At 40.6% G+C, this 20,791-nt stretch overlaps 1 protein-coding gene across 2 annotated transcripts; it reads left to right on the forward strand.

Annotated features, from left to right (window-relative positions):
* Positions 1-3,379: 3,379 nt before the first annotated feature.
* si:ch211-51c14.1 (protein kinase C and casein kinase substrate in neurons protein 3) lies at positions 3,380-20,274 on the forward strand. Of its 2 annotated transcripts, none has more exons than XM_056401676.1 (10): positions 3,380-3,617; positions 6,323-6,390; positions 12,319-12,475; positions 12,665-12,900; positions 14,110-14,265; positions 14,683-14,858; positions 16,318-16,438; positions 16,540-16,610; positions 16,766-16,845; positions 17,380-20,274. In XM_056401676.1, the coding sequence occupies exons 2-10, from the start codon at positions 6,331-6,333 to the stop codon at positions 17,487-17,489; spliced, it is 1,167 nt and encodes a 388-aa protein (XP_056257651.1). In that variant the 5' UTR covers positions 3,380-3,617; positions 6,323-6,330; the 3' UTR covers positions 17,490-20,274. The 2 variants fall into 2 exon arrangements, with proteins under 2 accessions (XP_056257651.1, XP_056257652.1); XM_056401677.1 differs by lacking the exon at positions 3,380-3,617 and adding an exon at positions 3,791-4,067.
* Positions 20,275-20,791: the final 517 nt, after the last annotated feature.

Below are 20,791 nucleotides of genomic sequence, written 5' to 3' on the forward strand. Positions count from 1 at the left end.
ACCGTTAGGTTAAGCCTGGGGATGGAAATATTCTGTTTTGGGCTTGTGAGGCAAACATTGTCACAGGAAATACTGCATGGACAGAGGCAAAGTGGGGACACAAAAGCCACACGTTCAAGTACCTCCCTTCAGATGTGTCAATAATGGGGAGAAGAAGAAGAAGTTGTGCTTCTCCTGGACAGGTAACAGGCTACTAACTTAATTTTCCTGTTAACGTGTTGTAGTGGTTGGTTGTGTAGGTAGAGTTAGCAGGTGATAAGTGCCTATGTTGAATGTTGCTAATAATTTATTCTTCTGCTAACTGTAGCCAAAGGCTTGCAGTGTGTGTATGATTAAGTGTGTGCATATGCCAATGAGGGGAGAGCTGCAGGAGAGAGGATGTATTTTCAAATTCTGGAGTTCAGCAGTTTTAGCTCCAGGAACCACTAAGTGCAAGGCAATAACCACAGAGAGCTGAAGGCATCAGTTTAAGAGAAAAACACTACACAGAAGAACAGAAGAAGAACTTTTAGCTAGGACTTGGCTTCTTAGACTAATCAATGCATGAACGAACAATACAACTCTTCTATCTAAGTGAAATTTATATTTTGAAAGTGTTTATCAAAGACATTAGCTTGGAACTGTTTGCCTAAATATTTAGTAGAGCTGTCATCTTTATAATATTGAGATTTTCTTAATTACTAATATCCTTCAGTACTCATCAGTACCAAGTAGTGCACAAACTACATTAGTGATATGTTTGAAATTGCCATACATTGCCATCTGGTGGTCACAACACGCAACTGCAGATGTTCACTTAAAAAGTTGTAGTTTTTCCCTGTAGACAGTAGACGGCACAACAAGTGATTATGAAAGCATATGCTGACTTTAAAACAAAACAGGTAAAACAAAAAAGAAACGGAGCATATCTGAAGTTTTTGCAGAGAAAGTCACTGACTCTTATTGCTGTGCACTTTCCTCTGACATCACACTGCATACTTCACAGCACAGGCAGCCAGTCGTTTCAACATGTCTGTATGTCAGTGAGTATTTCTGCTCCTTAGTGGTCACAATGAGTAGGCAATAGCATTGTAATATTTCTGGTTGAAACCTTTAAAATCAAAACTTTTTTATTAGACAAATGTGTAGATTTTCAAATTGTGACAAGCAGAGGGCAGTGTATAACTAAGATTATAGATACTGTGACGGAAACCACCAACTCTCAAGTTGTAGCGGTATCCTGGGAATGCGAGTCGGTTATTGTGCAGTTGAGTCAACAAGAGTGACGTTTACAATTTTCAGGAGTATCTTTATAATCTAAAAGTATTGATACCCTTCTAGAGGTCACAGTGAGTAACTGTAACTTCTCCATCTCACTGGAAATAAACATAGAAAACATGTGGTTCTATAGTTAGTAGTTATTGCCAAATGTTGAGTTATAAGTACTACTAGAGAGCTGGAAAACGTACAACACATAAGTGTAGAAATAGATCAACAACAACATGAAAAGCCATGTAACTGGACTGAGAATTGACCTTTCAAAGCCCAATATGCATCACTGCTTCAGAAAGCTTTCGAAGCCTGGGCTGATTCAGTCTATTTCTACATGAATCTGTCGTTCAAAACTCATAATTTAATTCACATCAAAGTAAACCAGATAAATGTACTTGCATGCATTTTTTTCAAAGACCCCTGCCGATAAAAATCAAGTTTTTAATCATGTTAACACCATTCAACACCATGACTGCGTATTTCCACCTTGGAACTGCAGTGAACCGATGACAGTCTCATAAAAATATATGTCATATAACCCTCGGAGCCAATCCCGTCTACTTGTGGGGACGAGGGACAGGCAAAATAAACAGCTCCAGAGAGCAATAGTTTACATTAGCACAAGCACTAATACTTTGTCAGCCACTGCCAGTTACAAGCTAATAAGCATCATAAACAAATTAAAGATGCTAACTATGTTAACCGTTCTGATATGTCTGCTAGTCGCAGGTTTTGTTGCACAACAAACTCCTCATCTGAGTCTGACTGAGGCCCAAACGTGGCTGAATCTCTCTAATGTTTCCTGTAACGCTAATCATCTTGATACTCTCTGCTCTTTCACTGGTCAACCAAGCGCAAGCAGCAGTGGTGGTGGGCAGGGCGCAAAGCCTGGTCCAGATTTTTCAATGAGGAAGTAAGTGTAAATGTGCTTCCAGCCTTTCCAGCCATTTTTTTTTTCACCTTTTATGTGTGAGAACTACATTAAACAAAATATTAATTATATTATTAATATTAATAATCTTAAATTTTACATAGTTTAAAACATGTCTGGAGAGGAACTTTAAGTGTACTGTTTGTAGACTGGATTTTAAAGTCCACTTCTGTAATCGGACAATATTTTCTTTATGTAAATTTATAGACACATTCAACAATACATTTTAACAAAGTAAACATGTGCTTACTTTATTAAAACATTTCAGACTTCTCTGTTTGATAAAAAAAATCCTGTGTATTTGAAGATTTGAAGTTATTTTTGATATCACTTAACAGGGACCTTATTCCACTTGTTGCCATTGTCTGTCTCCTGTAGCTGTTATCATTTTAATTACAGGAGCTCACGTGCTGTCATGATACGATGCCTACCATCCTTCCAGTTTTGATTATAGGATTACTAACGTACGGTTACAGTTTTCTAAGAGCAGGTTTCAGTTGGGGTGTGAGCAATGCAACGTTTCACAGCTGTCTAGTTATTTACATGGCATGTCCTGGCATGACAAAGTTTCATCAGTTCAGCATAGCATGAAGTGTTATGTCACCAAGAGTGGGATACTGTAAGTGACTGTGTACAATTCTTCTTCTGTAAGGGCCTCTGACTTCAAAGCAGCTCTGTTTTACACACACATGAACACACACACACACACACCGGATGTGTCCTCCAGCTGTGGAGGCAGGCCTACCAAACTGTCCCGAGGGAATGTTGTGGGGAGGGAAACGGGGGTTTGAAGACAACAGAGGGATGAAGTTTCCCTTATCTGGTTATGCTGCTTTGTAAAATAGTCAAACATAGTAAATGGGCCATTATAACACACACGCGTTCACACACACACACACACAGTCTGGTTGGGTGTCTCAGGTATTGTCTGACTCACCTAGACACACACACAAACAAAAACACAATATGGCACACTTTATCAACACTACTGTGAGGGAGGCAAAGCGAAGTGAATGAAAGAGAGGAAGCGGGAGACGTTCTTCGACGAGTGGTGAAGTACAAAGAACAAGAGAGTAAATTTCCTGCAGCTGTTTTGGAGAGAGAGAGAGAGAGGAATAGAGAGAGAGTAGGAGGCAGGGAAGGAGGGAGGGAGGGAAGGAGGGAGGGAGGGAGGAGAAGGGAAAAAAGGAGCCAACTCATCTGACACAAACAGTGGGCCAAAGAAAGGGGAAGAGCAGGAGCAACACTGTCCTGAACGAGTGGAAAAATCAAAGTTGGAGTGGGTGAAGAGGAGGGTGAAGAAGACAAGGGAGGAAGGAAAAGAGCCTGAGAGTCTGCACAGAAAGTGGATAGGGGAGAAAAAAAAGTTTTAACCAGCCAAACAAAGGAGGAAAAAGGGGGTTGAAGCAGAGAGGGCCCCAACATTCAGAGGGAGGTAAGGAACTTGTTAGCCTGCCACAGCTGATTGGCTGCATTTCAGAGAGATCTGATGGAGTGATTGAGCTCCTATTTCTGCTCCGTGTGTTCATTTGTTGCTATATATTTCCTCTATGCAATGTGTGTGTGTGTTGAGCTATGTATGACAGATGAAACGGGGACAGTGGGAGGAGTGAGTGAGTGCGTGCAGGATACAGGGGTGAAAGAGTTTGGTTGGTTGGAAGCTCCACACTGGATCTTATTAATTCAAATGAGCTTCAGGTTTAACTGGTTTTTGTAACTTTTTTTTTTTTTCCTTTTTGTAAATTGTAGATTTAGGGTTTTAAATAGTGGGAAGTGTAGACTAATGCAAGTTACTGGATCACTAGGGGACAAATTTCCTGTCTGACCTACCAGGAGATTATAAAAAGTCTGGAAGACCCATGGTGGAATTAGATCTGTGCTTGTGGTAAGTTATAAAGTATACTCTCTGTTGTACTTACGGGACAGTGTAGTGTGTATATGCAAAGTATTTACATGATAAATATTTCACCACTTAGTTTTACCTTTTGTTTGCTTAATAAAGGTAAGTCTGGAATATATGGATATGCCTCACAATTATCTGAGAGGCCACAGAGCCATTTTCAAACTGCAGTCAGCCAACTACAATTTATTTCATTGATATATGTTTTAAGACTTCAGACTTAGGTTTTGGATCCTCTTAGCGGACATTTAAATTGATTATAAAAGCTATTAAATCTTATTTGGAAGGCCTATGTGACCATCAAATGGATTCCAGTAGATATAGAGCTGTGCACCATACTTTCTCTTGCACACAGACCGAAGCATAATTCCTACTGAACAGTATGAAATCATATTTTAGAGGCATGCAAGTAGATCACAGCTAAACTAGAAGATTGGACTTCATATTTTCCTTTACAGAGTGAATCTGTCATAGAGTTTACACTGCACACACACAAGTAAAACGCACATGTCAAAAGGTTGGAGACTACTTAGCAAAAGTTGCAGGAATGTACCACATTATTTGATTTTAGGCAGCAGCAGCAGCAGCAGAGCCCCCCCCCAACCCCCACGTTCCTCTGAAAACTCTGACACAGTCATGCCCAGAGGAAAGCCACTCAGCGAGGGGACAGGAAGTCGAGGGCAAGGGTTAAAAGGGAGGCGATTCATTATTTTTGTGACCTCCTGCACATCTTAGTGTTGCGTCTTCAAGGCCTCAGCAGCAGAGATATGACAGGAGTAAGAATGGAAGGGGGAAGATTCAGGCGGGGAGAGGCATGGTGTTGTGCTCTCAGTGGAGCATGTGATGCCCCGTGAACAGCAGGATGTGGAGGGAAATCATTGAATCTAATTGTGTGTCTAACAGAGCCATGAGGAGAGATGGCTGCAGGGAGGAAAACAGGCAAGACATGAAGGCTCAGTCTGGGTGGATTTCAGGGTTTAAAAACACCAGAAGGCAAAAACTGCTGCGTGCTTAAATATTAAACTGGAAAAGTTTCTTTCTCAGAAATGAAACCAAATGAGCATAAAGTAATATTCATCACAAATACTGTATGTACAGCACTTAAGTTAGAGTGAGACAACCTTTTTAGTATTTCACTGACCTGACGTGAGTTTGTGTCTGTTGTTGGTTTAAGAGCATACGAGCAAGTGTGCAGGTGTTTTTTCGTTTTATAATAATAATTAAAAAACAGAGCCACCAGCATGGGAAGAAAGTGAGTGTGAATGATGGGACGCGCATTGACCTTTAGCCCCGGTTTATTTTAGGATAGCTCATGTTTCAAAGCTGGAATTGCTGGGAGAGGACAGTCCTTCCCCCGTTGATGTTGTCATGGCGACTTGCCTTCATTTACTGTACGCCTCCTAGTTCAAATTTACTGTACACGTCAACTCCCACCTGTTTAATGGGTTTACAGAGACTCAACTGTACGGTTCAGTCCCTGACATGTTACATCTGCTGCATATCTTCTCATCTTAAATAGGTAGCTGCACATGGAAAGACTGTGGAATAGCTCAAGTCATTTTATTAAAATAGATTTTAATGATTTGATTTAAAAAGCTGTAACACTAACAAGTAAATAACTAAGAGTAGCTGAAAACCACTCCACATGAGAGCAGAGTAAATGGAAATAAAGGATAAAAGGTGCACGGTGGTTTGCAAACCAAACCAAATCGACCTAAACATTCATTGCTCAGTCGTATGAAAAAATACTGTAACATCCACTTTTATATCCACTCGTTCCATTAGTCAGTCGATGAAGGGTTACGTGAGTTCATCTGACAGGGCTGTGGGGTATGTCTGACAAAAAAAAGAAAAAAAAAACACTGTTAGAGGAAATGGCTTCCTAATGGATATGTGGTTCTTGGTGGTGGTTTAGTTCTGGATTTGATAATTATCCACGATGTAGTTGGCGAGATAATCGTGTGAGAGTCACTGTAGTTCTGATATATCCTCTAACTGGAATCATTTTTGATTGATTGACATTTAACTAGGTTTTATAATGGTTGCAGGAGGGCTTCTTTTAACATTTTCTGAACTAGATGACAGTAGTAGTAGGGAACTAGCTGTTCATATTGTTGCTACAAAGCCCCAAAACCTTCATTGTGTATGTGTGGAAGCCGATAACAGAGAGGTCAGTGTGCACCTTAACAGGCAGAGTGATACCACAGTCTGAACTAATCATATTCTCTTTACTGTCTCAGAGAACAGGATGTCGACGCTGCCATCAGAAAACAGCCCTGAAGATGCCAACAATCGCAGCTTCTGGATGGTAAGAATATGTGTGTTCTATATATGTGTGTGTGTGTGTGTGTGTGTGTGTGTGTGTGTGTGTGTGTGTGTGTGTGTGTGTGTGTGTGTGTGTGTGTGTGTGTGTGTGTGTGTATGTTTGCCTCTTTGAATCCTGACAGGACAGCGAGATACACAACATAGCTTCTGCCTTGCTTTCTCCAGTCTCAGTGACCTTCCAGTGAAGACAGACGTACAACAGTTTTGTCGTTCAGGCTCCGTATCATTGTAAACAAGGCTGTGCTTTGATTTCTGAATGTGAATAGTAACCACTGTATATACACTCTGAGCCAGCTCGTTTGGGTTTAACTGCGCTCACAGAAGGTTTTCGAAGGTTTTTTGTTATAGTCTTTGGCTCATTAGGTATTTGATTGTCTGTGTTTGCTTGACAAAGTAGTCTGCTCAGGGGTCACGTCTCTAAGGAACCAGGATGGGGTTTTTCCATTTTCAGTGCTCTCTGCAACATTATTGTTCTGCTACACTACGACTGCCTGATAGTTTTATTTGTGGTGTCTGCTGCCAGATAACGTTTGGCTTTGTAAAGCACTTTGAGCTGCAGTTATCTATGAAAGGTGCTATACAAATGAAGGTAATTATTATTATTGTTATTATTATTATTATTTCAGCTTCTGTACACAGATCTTTTACTTTTAAAAAAACAACAACTTTACATTAATTCAGCAGATGGGTTTGTCCAGAATGACTTATATGGGAAACACATATGCTTTGTAGCAGAGAGTTAGATGAGAATATTGATACCACTCTCCATCCATGCATTAGTTATATCGCTTGTCCTGAGGGTCACAGGGGGCTGGAGCCGATCCCAGCTGACGTTGGGCAAGGGCGGGGTACACACTGGACAGGTCGCCAGTCTATCACAGGGGATACCACACACGTGTCTGCCAAATTAACACGTTATATCTTGTCTATTTAATCCATTCAAAAACCAAAGTGTAAATGAAATGTCATAGTATTAGAAGACGTTTTGTGGTGCACAATTTCTTGGCTGTGACGAGACTCCAGTGTTATTTAATGAGCTTTAAAGGTGCTGGCTGGTGGATTTTTTTAACCATTGAACAGGCTAGCAGTTTCCCCCTGTTTCCAGTCTTTGTGCTAAGCTAAGTTAATTGGGTGTTGTCTGTAGCTTCATATTTCAGCATATTTCTAAACATTGTCTCTTTAAAATAAGAGCTTCACCATAATGTTTCATAAAATATTCCCTGAGTGCAGTATTTTATTGATGGATACTGTTAACAGAAGAGGTGATGGCACATTATTTCATAGCTCTAACTCAGACAGAATAAAGACCTGAAGCTGAAGTGATTTACAGATTAATTTTAGCTTAAATCTAAAAAAAGTATCTGACTTTTTATTTTATTCCCAATGACTGTTCCTCTTTTTGAAATGGGCTGGATTTGAACCGCAGCAGGAAAAAAACATCATCCCACTGGACTTTTCCATTGTGTGAACGACTGTGTGCACTCTGTTTACACGACACCACTCTGTGTTTTAAACACTTCCAACATTCAAAGTGCCTTACTATCTAATTTGAGTGTGCTACCGCTTTAATATTGGCTTTGTGTCCCGTTGGCCTCAATGGGCTGCCCCACTTTCATCTCTCCCCTCCTGTAATTTTGGCAGCCTCCTGTAGTGCTGGATGTGTTTCCAGTTATGCTCCTGTCTGTGTCATCCTGCCGCCATGCTCAGGGGCTGTCTGTCATTATACTGCAACATTCAGCTCCACTGTTTCGTATTTGTAAAGTCAGTCAGGAGGTTTGCAATTACAGCAGATTCTGTAGAGTATACAAGTGGGCTATTCATACTGATAGATACATACATGCTGCAGTGACACAGACTCTGTTCCTGGTCCCGTGTTACACTACTAGTCACCACCAATGCACTGCATGGTCAGACTCTCATGTTGAGTCCTTATTCAGGATCATCTGAACAGATCCTCTTGCTGTTTTCATATATAAAGCAAAACGATTGTGTTTTAAAATCAGCAGCAGACTTTGTAAATGTTGGACTGGATTGTTGAGTCTATGTATCTTTTTAAGACAAACATTTCTGTCAGGGCTTTTCTTCTTCTCTTGTTTAGTGCTGTGCAGTGTCTCATAAAGTGGACAAGTTTTGTAAAAACGAGGAGATGAATGTAAAATTTGGCATGAGAATAGTTTAGTTCTTCTGTTACTTCTATTAATACTACAACTGCTGCTGGTATGAATAGTACTAGTTCTATTTTACTATTTTAAACCATCACTGCTACTATTCTTAGTTTAGCCACTACTACTACTACTACTACTGTTGCAAGTACTACTGCAGTTCTTTTACTGTAACCATAAGTAGCTTTTACTAATACTTTAACTATACTGTTTCCAAGGAGAAATCTGTCTAAAACACAGAACACAGACTTAAAAATGCATAAAACACATTCAAAATACAGCAAAACAAATGCTAAAGCCCCCACATAATAACATACATCAGTGACAGTATAAGATCTGATCTGTAATACATCCAGCTGTCGTCATGCCGCCCATGATTAAGATCACCCTCCCTACACACACACACACACACACAACACACACACACACACACACACACACACACACACACACACACACACTTTTATGTGGAAAACTGATCATCAGCTGACTCATCCTGAGAATTTAACAGTTTCATGGCATGAGAGATAAAAGAGTGATATTCCTCCTCTCTCTGTGCAATGACACGCTTTATAGTCTGGATATGATCAGTTTTTTGTGAGATGAGGTTACCGTGGCCGTTTTCTTCGATGCTGTGTTTTGTTGCCTGAACAGATTTGCATCTGCCTCAGAGATCGGCCAACTGAGTCTTTGCAGCGTTGCCGCTGGCCTCAAACTGGATTCCTCAGCTGTTTCTGATTAATTCTCAGACGAGAGCGAGGAGATTCAGTGCAAACCACAACAGAGGCAGAAAGAAAGTAAGGAAGAAGGAAAAAGGGAGAAACAAGGAGGGTTGGGGGCACTGATGAGAACCCCCCCCCCCACACACACACACACACACACACACACACACACACACACACACACACACCCAGTCGATTCTGTTTAAGGCAAAAAAAAAAAAGGCTGTCAGTGTAAATGTAAATCTCTTTTACAGGCAGGGTGCATGTTTTTGCACATGCTCTGTTTTAATTTTTCACCTTCAAATTTGTGATGATCAGGGGAAGAAAGAAAATGTCCTTAGACGTGTGAATGCACAACAACATGGGAAATGTCACATACCTTAAATGATGCATTACCAATAAGGCTAAATATTACCAACAGCTCAAATCTGACTTGAAAACATAAGAAAAGAAAATATCTATAAGTGTAACTTCATATTCTGTTGAAGATGTCCTAAATCTTTAATCTACCTGTAGCAGAAAACATACTGAATATTTGTCTGACCATTGCTGCTCGCATCATCAACATGTTTTAACATATAAAGACTTAACTGACCGACCTTTCCAATGCACTTTGCGTTTAATTAACCACTAATTAAGACTCCCATTAGGATGGAAGAACTCTTAATTAGTGGTAAAATACAAAGATCCTGGTCTTTGATTATCAAACACAGAGTCACTGTGGGTCTGCACAGGTCTGTTCTCCACTGAGAACGAGCAGTTGTTGTTACTCTGGGGAATGAAAGATCATCTTACAGAGAATTTGCCAAAGAAAAGAAGAAAGTACGAGCTCTGTAGCTTGCAAAATCAAAAAGCCTCAAGAAGCTGAGGAAAGCTGTACACTGGGTGCTGTGTGTAATGTATTTAGTGTGTATGAAAAGCATGCAGACAGGGATGGCATCAGTTATAAGGCAGACATACAATATGCCGATGCAGGTGTAACAAATAACATTAATGATGACGTTAAGTTTTCCTAGTAAGCCATGTCAGTGAGCCAGCACGCACAACGCCAGTGACTGGAGCTGCTGCTGTGTCTGACAAGTGTAAATGTCAGCCATGAGAAAGTCCTGCTGTATTTCGTAATTTTACAGTATTTACAATAAGTGCATTACCTCAGATGATTTAACACAACATGACAACATACATCATGTCCACAAACCTTCAACCAGCTGTCTAAACGTGTCACTGATTAACAGACAGAGTCTGACAGAAAGCGAAAAAGAGAGTAGGAGTGAGTGCTGAGTAGGAGCTGATGGCGACTGCCAGGAAAATTGCAGAGAGATTTCCAGATTCCACATCCACAAACAACACACTTGCTTCAGATATGTTATTACGCTCAGTGCCTTCCCTCTGCTGCTGCCCTCTTGTCCTCCTTTTCTACCGTCTCTGTCTGGCTTTTTATGGCCAGGTCTCTCGTCCTCGCGTCGTCCACCGACCACACCCTGCGCTGCTGCCGGCATTAGAGTTTACCACAGGAAACGTAATGCCACTAAAGTGTCACTTGTGGCACGTGGGGGTTGACCTTAGACGGCTGCAGCAGTGTGACAGCTGTGAAGGGAGACTAGGGTGCAAGTTGTGACCAACTGACCAAAGAATGTGATGCAGACCAGTGGCTGTACAAGCAGGAATGGTAGTAGTTGTAGCACTAATAGATATGAATCTATGTCAAACACAGGTGTAAATAAAAATATTAATAATGGCTACGTTCCAATTAGCTCTTCCAGTTCCAGTTCATGGTTTTGGGCATGCTGACTAACTGGCACAACTCTCTGGGACACCTAAATGGAGCAGAGCAGTCGTTAAAGGAATAGGTCAACATTCCTTACATAACCATGTAGCTAGAACCAGGAGCTGGTTAACTTAGCTTAGCATAAAGACTTGAGAGAGAAGCAGGAGCTTTAACATTTTACTGAGCTTTAGAGGTGCTGGTAGACACATTTTGTAATGTCAATGTAGTTGTTTCTCCATGTCTCCAGTCTTTATGCTAAGCTAAGCTAACCAGCTGCTGACGGTAGCTGGATATTTAGCGTACGGATGTGAGAGTGGTCAATCTTCAATCTAACAATGCAAGAAAGCAAATCAAGCTATTTGTTTAACGTCATCAATCCCACTGTTTCCCTGCTTTTGACAGTATAGTTAAATATCAGCTGTGAGAGAGGTCTATAGGAGGAATATTAGTGTTTGCAGTTGTAGTAGTTAGCGAGTGGTAAGAAGTCGTTGCATTTACAGTAGCAGCAGTAGTACGGCACTAGTATTTCAAAGGTAAGAAGTTTTAAAACTAAGGGTGATACTGCTTTTGCAAAGGATTGAAGTTTTAAGAAAAACGTCTTTAAAATCCCTTGTTTTCATTGGCATTTGGTGCAAAACAACAATCTTTTATTTTCATTTTTATCCGTCTATATTTTCCATTCTGTCTTTCACTTTTCTGTCGCACTACTGTTGTGCTACATAAACAAACTTACTTTACTTAGTAGAAAGAGCTGGAGTACTGTGCTTAGTACCAGCATCAGAAGTAATAAAAGGACAATTGCAACTTACAATTGAGGGTGTCCTGTTGTAGCAGAGGTTGTAGTTTTAATATGGCAACAGAGGTACTATTCATGGTAATGATAACAGTATAGGTAGTAGTAGTAGTCATAGTAGTAGTAGTAGTATTAAGAGTAGAAGAGCCATGCTGACTTGAACTATTAAATGTTCAGTATTAAGTTTTTGAATTAGTTTGGTCTAATTCAGTTTATGGTCTACAGGCTGGTTCCAGGAATAAACTGTGAGCAGATGTTCTCCTCTGTGCCATTGAAATGTTGACACTATAAAGAAAAGAAACCAGAGGACTGTGTTGAACACTGGTAAATTGTCCATGTTCTGCTTTTTCAATACCAAAAAAAGGTTGGGTTTTATTATGGGGGTTTAAAGCACAAAGTCCACTGAACCCCCCGCTGTTTATCTGGTGTGAACAGTAGATCATCCTCTCTCTTTGTGTCCTGGCAGCCTGGTAACTATCAGCGCACTGTAAAGCGAACAGAAGATGCTTTCCAGGCCTGCAATGACATAGTGGCGTGTTTCCAAGAGAGAGCTCGCGTGGAGAGGCAGTACGCCCAGCAGCTCAGTGAGTGGAGCAACAAGTGGAAGCCAGTAGTGGACTCCAGTGAGTACAGTAACTCCCACCCCCCAGCTAATTCTGTCTACAACATGATGAACATGTAAATAATGATCATGAAATTTCCTGATAGAGATGGTAATATATTATTTTGGTTACATCAGAATCATTTCTAAAATACAAAGAAAAATACAAGAATTTGTCATTCCCTCCTTTTTCCTCCATCTCCTCCCTCAGGTCCTCTATATGGATCTCTTATGAAGGCTTGGCAGTGTTTTTTGTCCTCCGCTGACCGGCTAGCCTCCTTACACGCCTCCATCTGTCGCTCCCTGGTATCAGAGGATGGAGACCAGGTCCGGACCTGGCAGAAGGACACCTTCCACAAGAAGCTATTTGGAGGCTTCAAGGAGTCCCAGGACATCGAGACGGGCTTTGCACGTGCTCAGAAGCCATGGGCCAAACGACTTAAAAAGGTCAGTTTCTATGTTGTTTTTGTTGTTTAATTAATCTTTGATTGACTCTTTTTTGCTATATTTTTTATTAATTCTCAATTATTTCCAATTCCATGATTTCCGCTCAGCGATCCTTGGAAATATCACTTATTAATTGGCTCAGATGAGTTGTTTCCAACCTTTATTATGAAACAAATCATTTCATGGTTAGAGATTTGAGACGCTTATTATTCTTCCATCCTTTTAAATAGTCATAAAGCTGGTCTCTTCTGAGAGGCGACTCTTTGGGCTATCAAAAAGTCAGAATTAGCCAAAATGATACTGTCACAAATTCACAGAGATAAAAACATTGTAGAAATGAATGTTTCTCTCAATTATTTATCATTTCATCTCTCTGTTTTGTATGAATTCCTGTTAGATAATAAGCAACTGTGACATTGGGATCGTATAATAGTTAACACAGAATTGTGAGGCTTTGCGTCTTCAAATGATGTGTAGTTTGTTGAGGTTTCATGAGGGTTAAACTGCCACCTGGATTAAGGTACCAAACCCCCCTCTGGTCACATGTTTAGGCTGCTTCTTGTAAAGGGGTTTTAAAGTTCACTAAACATCAAGCTCTTTCCCACAACTCCCAGAACATCCAGTCTTCTGCTGTAGTCGTGGCATTTTGTTGTTTGTTTTTTTGGAGTTTTTCTCTGTCACTTTCCCAACTTACATTTTCCCATGCGGCCCAGAACTTCAGTGACCTGAACAGAGACCTTTAAACCAGTAACCCACTTCTGCAGAGTTTCTCTTATGCATTCAGAAGCAATGAGCCACTTGAATCTGTGCTGTCCTGTGATCTGAGAGCAGCTAAGGACAAGAGGACATCCATCAGAGGCAGAATTACACATCTGCATCTAAAATATACACAAGCGTCTCAGAGAATCAATACTTCAAGCATAACAGTGTCTGTAACATCACAAATGGGTATTCATTAAGTAAATGGCCTCAATTCAAGGTCTATATTTATACCACAGGGATGTAATGCATTGCTATTTAGGAATGAGTTTACTTTGGGTATCAGTAAGATGCCTTCTAAAGACAGGTGAATCTCCATTTTCAATATGAGCTTTAGGATGAAGTGCTCTTCAGTGGATGGCGTCATGTAATGTCCTTCATTTGCAAACTACTTCTCCACTACTGTATACATTTACCAGACAGCAACAGTGTTTTCTGGCTCGTCCACAGCTGGATAAAGCCAGGAGGGCGTACCACAAGGTGAGCCGTAAGGAGCAAGTAGCCAGGGAGCGAGAGGCACACGCTCAGGGAAACCCGGATGTCGCCATCGACAAACAAAAGAAGATCCAGGAGGAGAGAGAGCTGGCGCAACAGGAGGCCGAGAAGGTACAAAAACACACTCATTCTCTCTTTGACTGGAGTTTGATTCACTTTCGTGTAACTGTGGATTGGTTTCCATCTGTTCGATCAGCTTAACTCGAAATTTCATCAGTGATTAAAGGTATCCTGTGGAGTTTTTAACTGCTAGTGCGATGAATTAGTGTTTTTGTGAGTGGGTTTCCATCTTGTTTTTGCGCTAAGAAACACAGCAATGTCAACAAAGGCAGGGAAGAACAAGACTGCCGACTAGCACACATAGACGTAAACCATAAAGGTTTGAAACTACTAGGAACTGGAGGCTGAAAAAAAGCATTGAAGTAGTAGAGTCAAGTGTGGTGGAAAGAAGTGGTAGTTTGTGTGGAATATTTAATTCATGTTTGATGCATGTGAGAAGTGCGACTATATTCATATTCATGTTTACAGGTTCGTTCCCGCTATGAGAAAGTCCTGGATGAGGTGAACCGCTACGCTCCTCGCTACATGGAGGAGATGGAGTCCATCTTTGACCAATCGCAGGACGAAGAGCGGAAGAGGATTGTCTTCCTTAAACAGGCCTTCCTCTCCATCCACAAACATCTGGACATTACCAACAATGAGAGGTGAAGCACAGAGCGTTGTGTGTTGGTTGTAACACCTAAGATGCTGCCTCTGCTGACCAGATGTAGGTCGATGTGTGTGGTTAAGCAAGCAGAACAGATTTTTGGTTGGACTGGAACAGCAGGGCCAGAACTACTGGACTGAATGCAAATGTGGCTGAATGACTGACTGAGTGATGAAGTTATAGCGTTGGTCAGCAGAATACCAGCAGAGTGATAAGGTTACACCACTGGTTGGCAGGTCGAGTGTTGGAGTTTCCCCATTAATTGTTGCTCTTTCAAAATGATACTGACTTTTCAGACCCCTTTAGCAACTTTTGTTTTTTCAAAGAAGCACCGAATGATAATTTCACAGCACAGCGTTTGTCTTTAAGTCATGTGAATGGGGATTTTGTCAGACGATGCTGTGGTTATAAAATCTGCTGGTTAACAGGCTGGTAAATAGGCTGTGTTTCTTGTTCTGCTGTCTTACAACAGAAACAGAAAAACACGTAAATGAACTGTATTTAAATACAGTGTGTGTGTGTGTGTGTGTGTGTGTGTGTGTGTGTGTGTGTGTGTGTGTGTGTGTGTGTGTGTGTGTGTGTGTGTGTGAGCACAGAGAGGAGGAGAGAAGCAAACAGATAAAAGGCTGAAACAGGCTGACACTAGGCAGAGTGCAAATACGACCCGGTCCAGCCATATACTAGATTTTGACCTTGACTTGTTTAACCAGCTTGTGTATGGCTGTGTATTTAGAGCTAAGTGTGTAAAAAATCAATAATTTGACTTAATTTAGCCCTAATTAAAAGCACTTTCACTACATATTAGCACATGAGTGTTTCTAAGTGTGTCACTTCAACTCTAATAAAGGAAATAATAGCTAAGACAGTGACTCAATTACTTTATAAAATCTGCAGGAACCACATGGGGATATTGGGTAGATGAGAGAAATTATATACTCTATTAATCTGCTTAATTTAAAGGTAATATTTAAAATGCTCAGGATGGCAGTGCTGGCAGATTGTGTGCCAATTAGAAGTTTAAATAAGCTTTTATTACTGTATAATCATCAAAGAAACATAAGTTAGTTAAACTGAATACCACTCCATTAACTATCCAGATGGCACATTAAGTATACAACATATATTCCTGCTCCTTGTGTTTTTATATCGTGCTGATTATGAGACATTGTAAAGCCTGACGAGCACCACTTCAATGAAAACAGAACCATTTTTCTGTCTGAGAATGATTGTTGAGATGTTTTACAATTAAATAATGAGAATACTTACGTTGGAAACATTTAGAATGAAGGCAGAAAAGTATCTCGCAGGTTCAGGATACACCTATGTTGTATGTATTTACCATATTACCATATTAACCATAGAAGAGAAATAATTTCCTCCATCGAGTATTTAAGAAAGAGTACCTGCTAGCGGATAAAAGTTTGGCTTCTCTTATTTATTCACCACTTGTCTTATAGTGTGAGAGCCGTTTACAATGAGCTCCACAACACACTGATGGGCATCGATGAGCAAGAGGACCTTCGCTGGTGGAAAAACACCCACGGGCCTGGCATGCCCACCGACTGGCCTCACTTCCAGGTACTTTAGTTTTTATTCTTGTTCACAGTTTCCATATACCAAACTGATGTGAGGTTTTTGTTCTTCACCGTAGTAATTCTTTTATTCCACTGTTTTTTTAGGAATGGACACCTGAAAAGAAAACCAAAAAAGGGAAGAAGGACGTGGAAAAGAAAGGAACAATAGAGAGGAAGTGAGTACAGATTGTAATGTCGATTTATCCCAGAGGCAGTAATTATGCAGGGGTCTGTGTTTTTACACTAATGTGATGCCCTTTAGCTGTAACTGATCCATCTGTCTCTCCGTGTCTCTTCTTTTTGTCTTTCTGACGTTTTTTTCGTCATCTAGTGTGATGATTGGAGGAGTGAAAGTCAGAGCTCTGTATGATTATGTTGGTCAGGAGACAGATGAGCTGTCATTTAAAGCAGGTAAACACACACACAAACCTACTGAGCTGCACCACTGTAAATAGCATTTATTTGAAACAATATGTAGCATAGTGTATATTAGTGTAACTCGGAGTACTGTTCATACTATATATATATATATATATATTTAAATAGTCTAATTGTCTGTTATGTTGATGGATCAGTTGATTGGTTAATTTAATCTGCAACTATTTTTCTAAAATCAATCAGTTATTGAATTTATTGTCTCGATAATAAATTCAGTATCTCTGAGTGTTGGACTGCTGGCTCGATTAAATGAACAATCTGAAGATGTCCATTGGGCACTGGTAAATTTTGTGATGGTCTTTTTTTGGTATTTTCTAACATTATATAGACGATTGAGTAATGGATTAATGTTGAAAATAATCTGCTGTTTGATAGACAGAAGGGCAAACCATTCAAATGCTTGGGTCCTCGAAGGGGAAAAGATGTGCCCCTCATATTGACACATTTTGGTGGTCTTCTTTTGAATTTTGATTATGAGAAGAATGAAATGTCTGGTTCTCGCTGCAGGTGAGGAGTTTTTGAAGATCGAGGACGAGGACGATCAGGGCTGGTGTCGGGGGATGAAGGACGGAGGGTGGGAGGGGCTTTACCCAGCCAACTATGTAGAGGTGGTGTAGTTATCGCACCGTTAGTAGTTATCGAGACCGAGAATGAAAGATCTTGTTACATGACACGCTTTATTTCACTGTGGAGGTCACAGCCTGGTGTCAGAAAATAAACCAAGTAGCTGTTAGCCAAAGATGTGGTCTGTGACGGAGGATGTTTTAGCATATAGAGATTTTTAAAAACACTTCCCAGGTTGTGTAACCTCTCGAAGGATTTTGACAAATGTTTTAATATATACAGTATGCATAGACCACTTGTATTGAAGCCATATGATAAGCAATGCTTTAATGTAAAGAAAAAAAATATGCTGGACTCTCAAGGTACATTATATAATTGAAATTGCATTACAGGACTGCTATTTTCTTTGAGCTGTTTTATTTCTGTTTTTGCACCTCGACACAATGCTATTAAAATGTTCACAAAGCCTCACAACATATGAAGAAAGTGATGCTAATACTGTGATTATCATTAATCTGAAAAAGCCATGCAAGTGGAGTCGGTAGTTAGCTTTATGACCTGTGTTTCTCTTTTGTTTTTGTGGTTTAAAGGAACAGGCTGAAATTTTAGGAATGTGGTTGTTTTGCTTTCTAACTCTCAGTTAGATAAAAAAAAAAAAAGAAGAAGATGGATATCAATTTTATCTGTGTGTCAGGTACAGGGGGAAACTAGCCCAGAAGCATCAACACACATTCCAGGAACACCAGTGCTGTCTTAGTTTGTGTGTTGTTTACTTCAAGCAACTATGATCAATATTTTATATTAACAGTGCATCAGTTGACCACTTGTGTGTGGACGGGGTGAGAAAGGCCGATCGTAGTGGAAAACCCAGAGAGGATCATCCCCCAGCTCTGCAGTTCCTTTCAGCTCTGTGGGGCTTTATACGATATGTCGGCTCATTGTTTTGGTTTTCTGCCCTGCAGCTTTTGTTTTGGTTCACTCTCGCTGCTCTCGTAGCCTTGATTTTGGCTGCAGCAGGCAGCTGTTTTCATCAAAAACAAACAACAAAAAAAAAAACCTCTGAAAAACCCACTGTACACTACCTGCTTGGCATCAAACAGCAGACAGGCACAGTGAGCAACTAGCTGGTGTGAGATAGTGGAGAACAAAACAGGAAAAAAATGAAAGTAAATGTTGGACTTGCATTTTTATCAGGTGGCCAGAAATATGAGTCCAAATGAATGTTCATGCTGCTCGATGTCTGGTGGATGTAGCCCCTGAGTACAAACACACACAAGAGCAAAAGCACAATATTAAAGAAACACGCTCCAGATCCAAAAATGTTACAAATGGTAAAATGCATTAAAGCAAACACACAAACATAAATTACCCCCCAAAAAAAGTTGTGTTCTCCCTTTATGTGTGTTTTCCTTTCTGTTTTTTTTTTTTTTTTTTTTTTTTAGCAATTTGCAGCTATTTCTTTTTTTGGAGCCTATTTCCCATTTTTACTTTTTCATTGGCTTTACGATTAGACTTTTGCTTGTGCAGTGTGTTTTGACCATATTAAACATTCAAACGTTTCTGCTGCTCCCAAGTGTCTAAAAGAGAAAAAATTGGTTGTTGGAGGTTTAACCAACAGCATGTACAACAGACCTCCGTTGTCATGGCAGCAACAATAATTCTCACAGGAAACGAACAGTGGTCTCGTGTGAAAGTTTTCCTTGACCCATCCATCCATCCCAACCTCCTCCTTACACAGACTGTCGCTAAACTTCGTCATCTGACTTCCTCCTTTGTCGTCATAACTACAACAACCACTAGAGGTCGCTAACTGTAAACTGACCCAGTGTCTATAGTGTCAGAACATAATTCAGGTGAATTGCCAGCTAAAAATACACGGAAGACACTGACTGACCAGCAGGCACCTTTAAAATCATATATTGGGAAACCCCAATAGGTCTTACTAGGTCTTACCCAACTTAAAGTAACAACATGAGTTTTTTAAGCTACATAAACAATGGAGAAAGACTGAAACATTGACTCCTTAAGTGGCCTTTGCATAATCACAATAATGCACTCTGAGTTACTGATATAGAGAGTAATGGACTTGGCAGAGGAGACGGTGCCCCACTTTAAGTCTCAGCCTTCTTTGCCTCCTCTTAATTAATTATTTCTTGTACTGGGACACTTTGTTGTGCATTATCACTTACATAATGTGTAAATAAGACAGCTCTGCAGTTCATGGAACACATATCTTGGAGTGGCTGAGGCTTGGGGAGGAACAGTGGTTTGTCCATTAACTGCTGGGCTGGTGGTTCAGTCCTTGGCTCCTTCTGTCCACACTAAGCCTCAAGATCACTCATGATGGCCAGACCAGCGCCTTGCATGGCAGCTGTACCACCGTCAAGGGAGGTAGGACCCATTACCCACGAGCATCTTAAGGCCTAGACAATCTTTATTTTTCATCTTAGCATCAAGATGCTTCTGGGACAGAGGTTCTAGGTCTGAACGTGTCCTAGATGCAACACTATCTCAGCACATCCTTCCTCATCAGATTCTCAGTTTGACGCCAAACATTCATATTTCTCAGCGTGTCGGACTGTTCCTTTAAGATAAGTACTGGGGAACAAGTAGTTTTCCTGTCTGTCTGTAATATCTAATCATCTGTTGCTATACTGTATGCATGACACCGATCATGGAGAGCATCTTTACCAAAGTAAGAAACTGCTGGGTTTGCATGTTTGTATGTGCTGTGTGTATTTGTCATGTAAAAACTATGCATATTCCCCATGAATCCTTTTTTTGCAAACCGCCAGTCTTTTGGAAATAAAATGTTAAAGTGTTACACAAACAAAAGAAGTGTTGTTGAATGGAGTGGAAAGAATTAGTGTGGCTGTGAGTGTGTGTGTGCGCATTTGTGTGTGTGTGTGTGTGTGTGTGTTAGTTTGTTTGAAAGACTCGAGGGAGTTGTTACATATGTGTGTGTTGAGCTTGTGAATCACCATGCCATCATCCTCTCGAGTCCTGCCGGTGGGTGTTATTACATATACGGAGCTGTCAGCTGTCACACACACACACACACACAGTCATTTTTAGGTCTTGTGTTTGAGTCAAGAGTAGTGTGTGCAGGTCAAACATTGCTCTTTATCATGATGATGCCACCACAGAGTCAGATGTATCCTGACATCAACACATGGCCATCAGCCAAGCAACCCCCCCCCCCACACACACACACACCCCACACACACACACACACCCTCCCACACCAGTGTTTATCTTTGAGCCAGCCAATAACAAGGACTGCAATGATAAATCTTGGTATATTGTTACACTTTACACACACGCACGCGCTCACAGGCGCACTTTTGTCGTAAAT

This window comes from Seriola aureovittata, chromosome 17, assembly GCF_021018895.1.
Source record: "Seriola aureovittata isolate HTS-2021-v1 ecotype China chromosome 17, ASM2101889v1, whole genome shotgun sequence".
Classification (NCBI taxonomy): domain Eukaryota; kingdom Metazoa; phylum Chordata; class Actinopteri; order Carangiformes; family Carangidae; genus Seriola; species Seriola aureovittata.

Excerpts from the sequence above, each read along its gene's own strand:
- si:ch211-51c14.1 (XM_056401676.1), top strand. The coding sequence starts at position 6,331 with ATGTCGACGCTGCCATCAGAAAACAGCCCTGAAGATGCCAACAATCGC. Across the intron at positions 6,391-12,318 it reads ACAATCGCAGCTTCTGGATG|CCTGGTAACTATCAGCGCAC; the intron begins GTAAGAATATGT and ends GTGTCCTGGCAG. Across the intron at positions 16,439-16,539 it reads CCGACTGGCCTCACTTCCAG|GAATGGACACCTGAAAAGAA; the intron begins GTACTTTAGTTT and ends CTGTTTTTTTAG.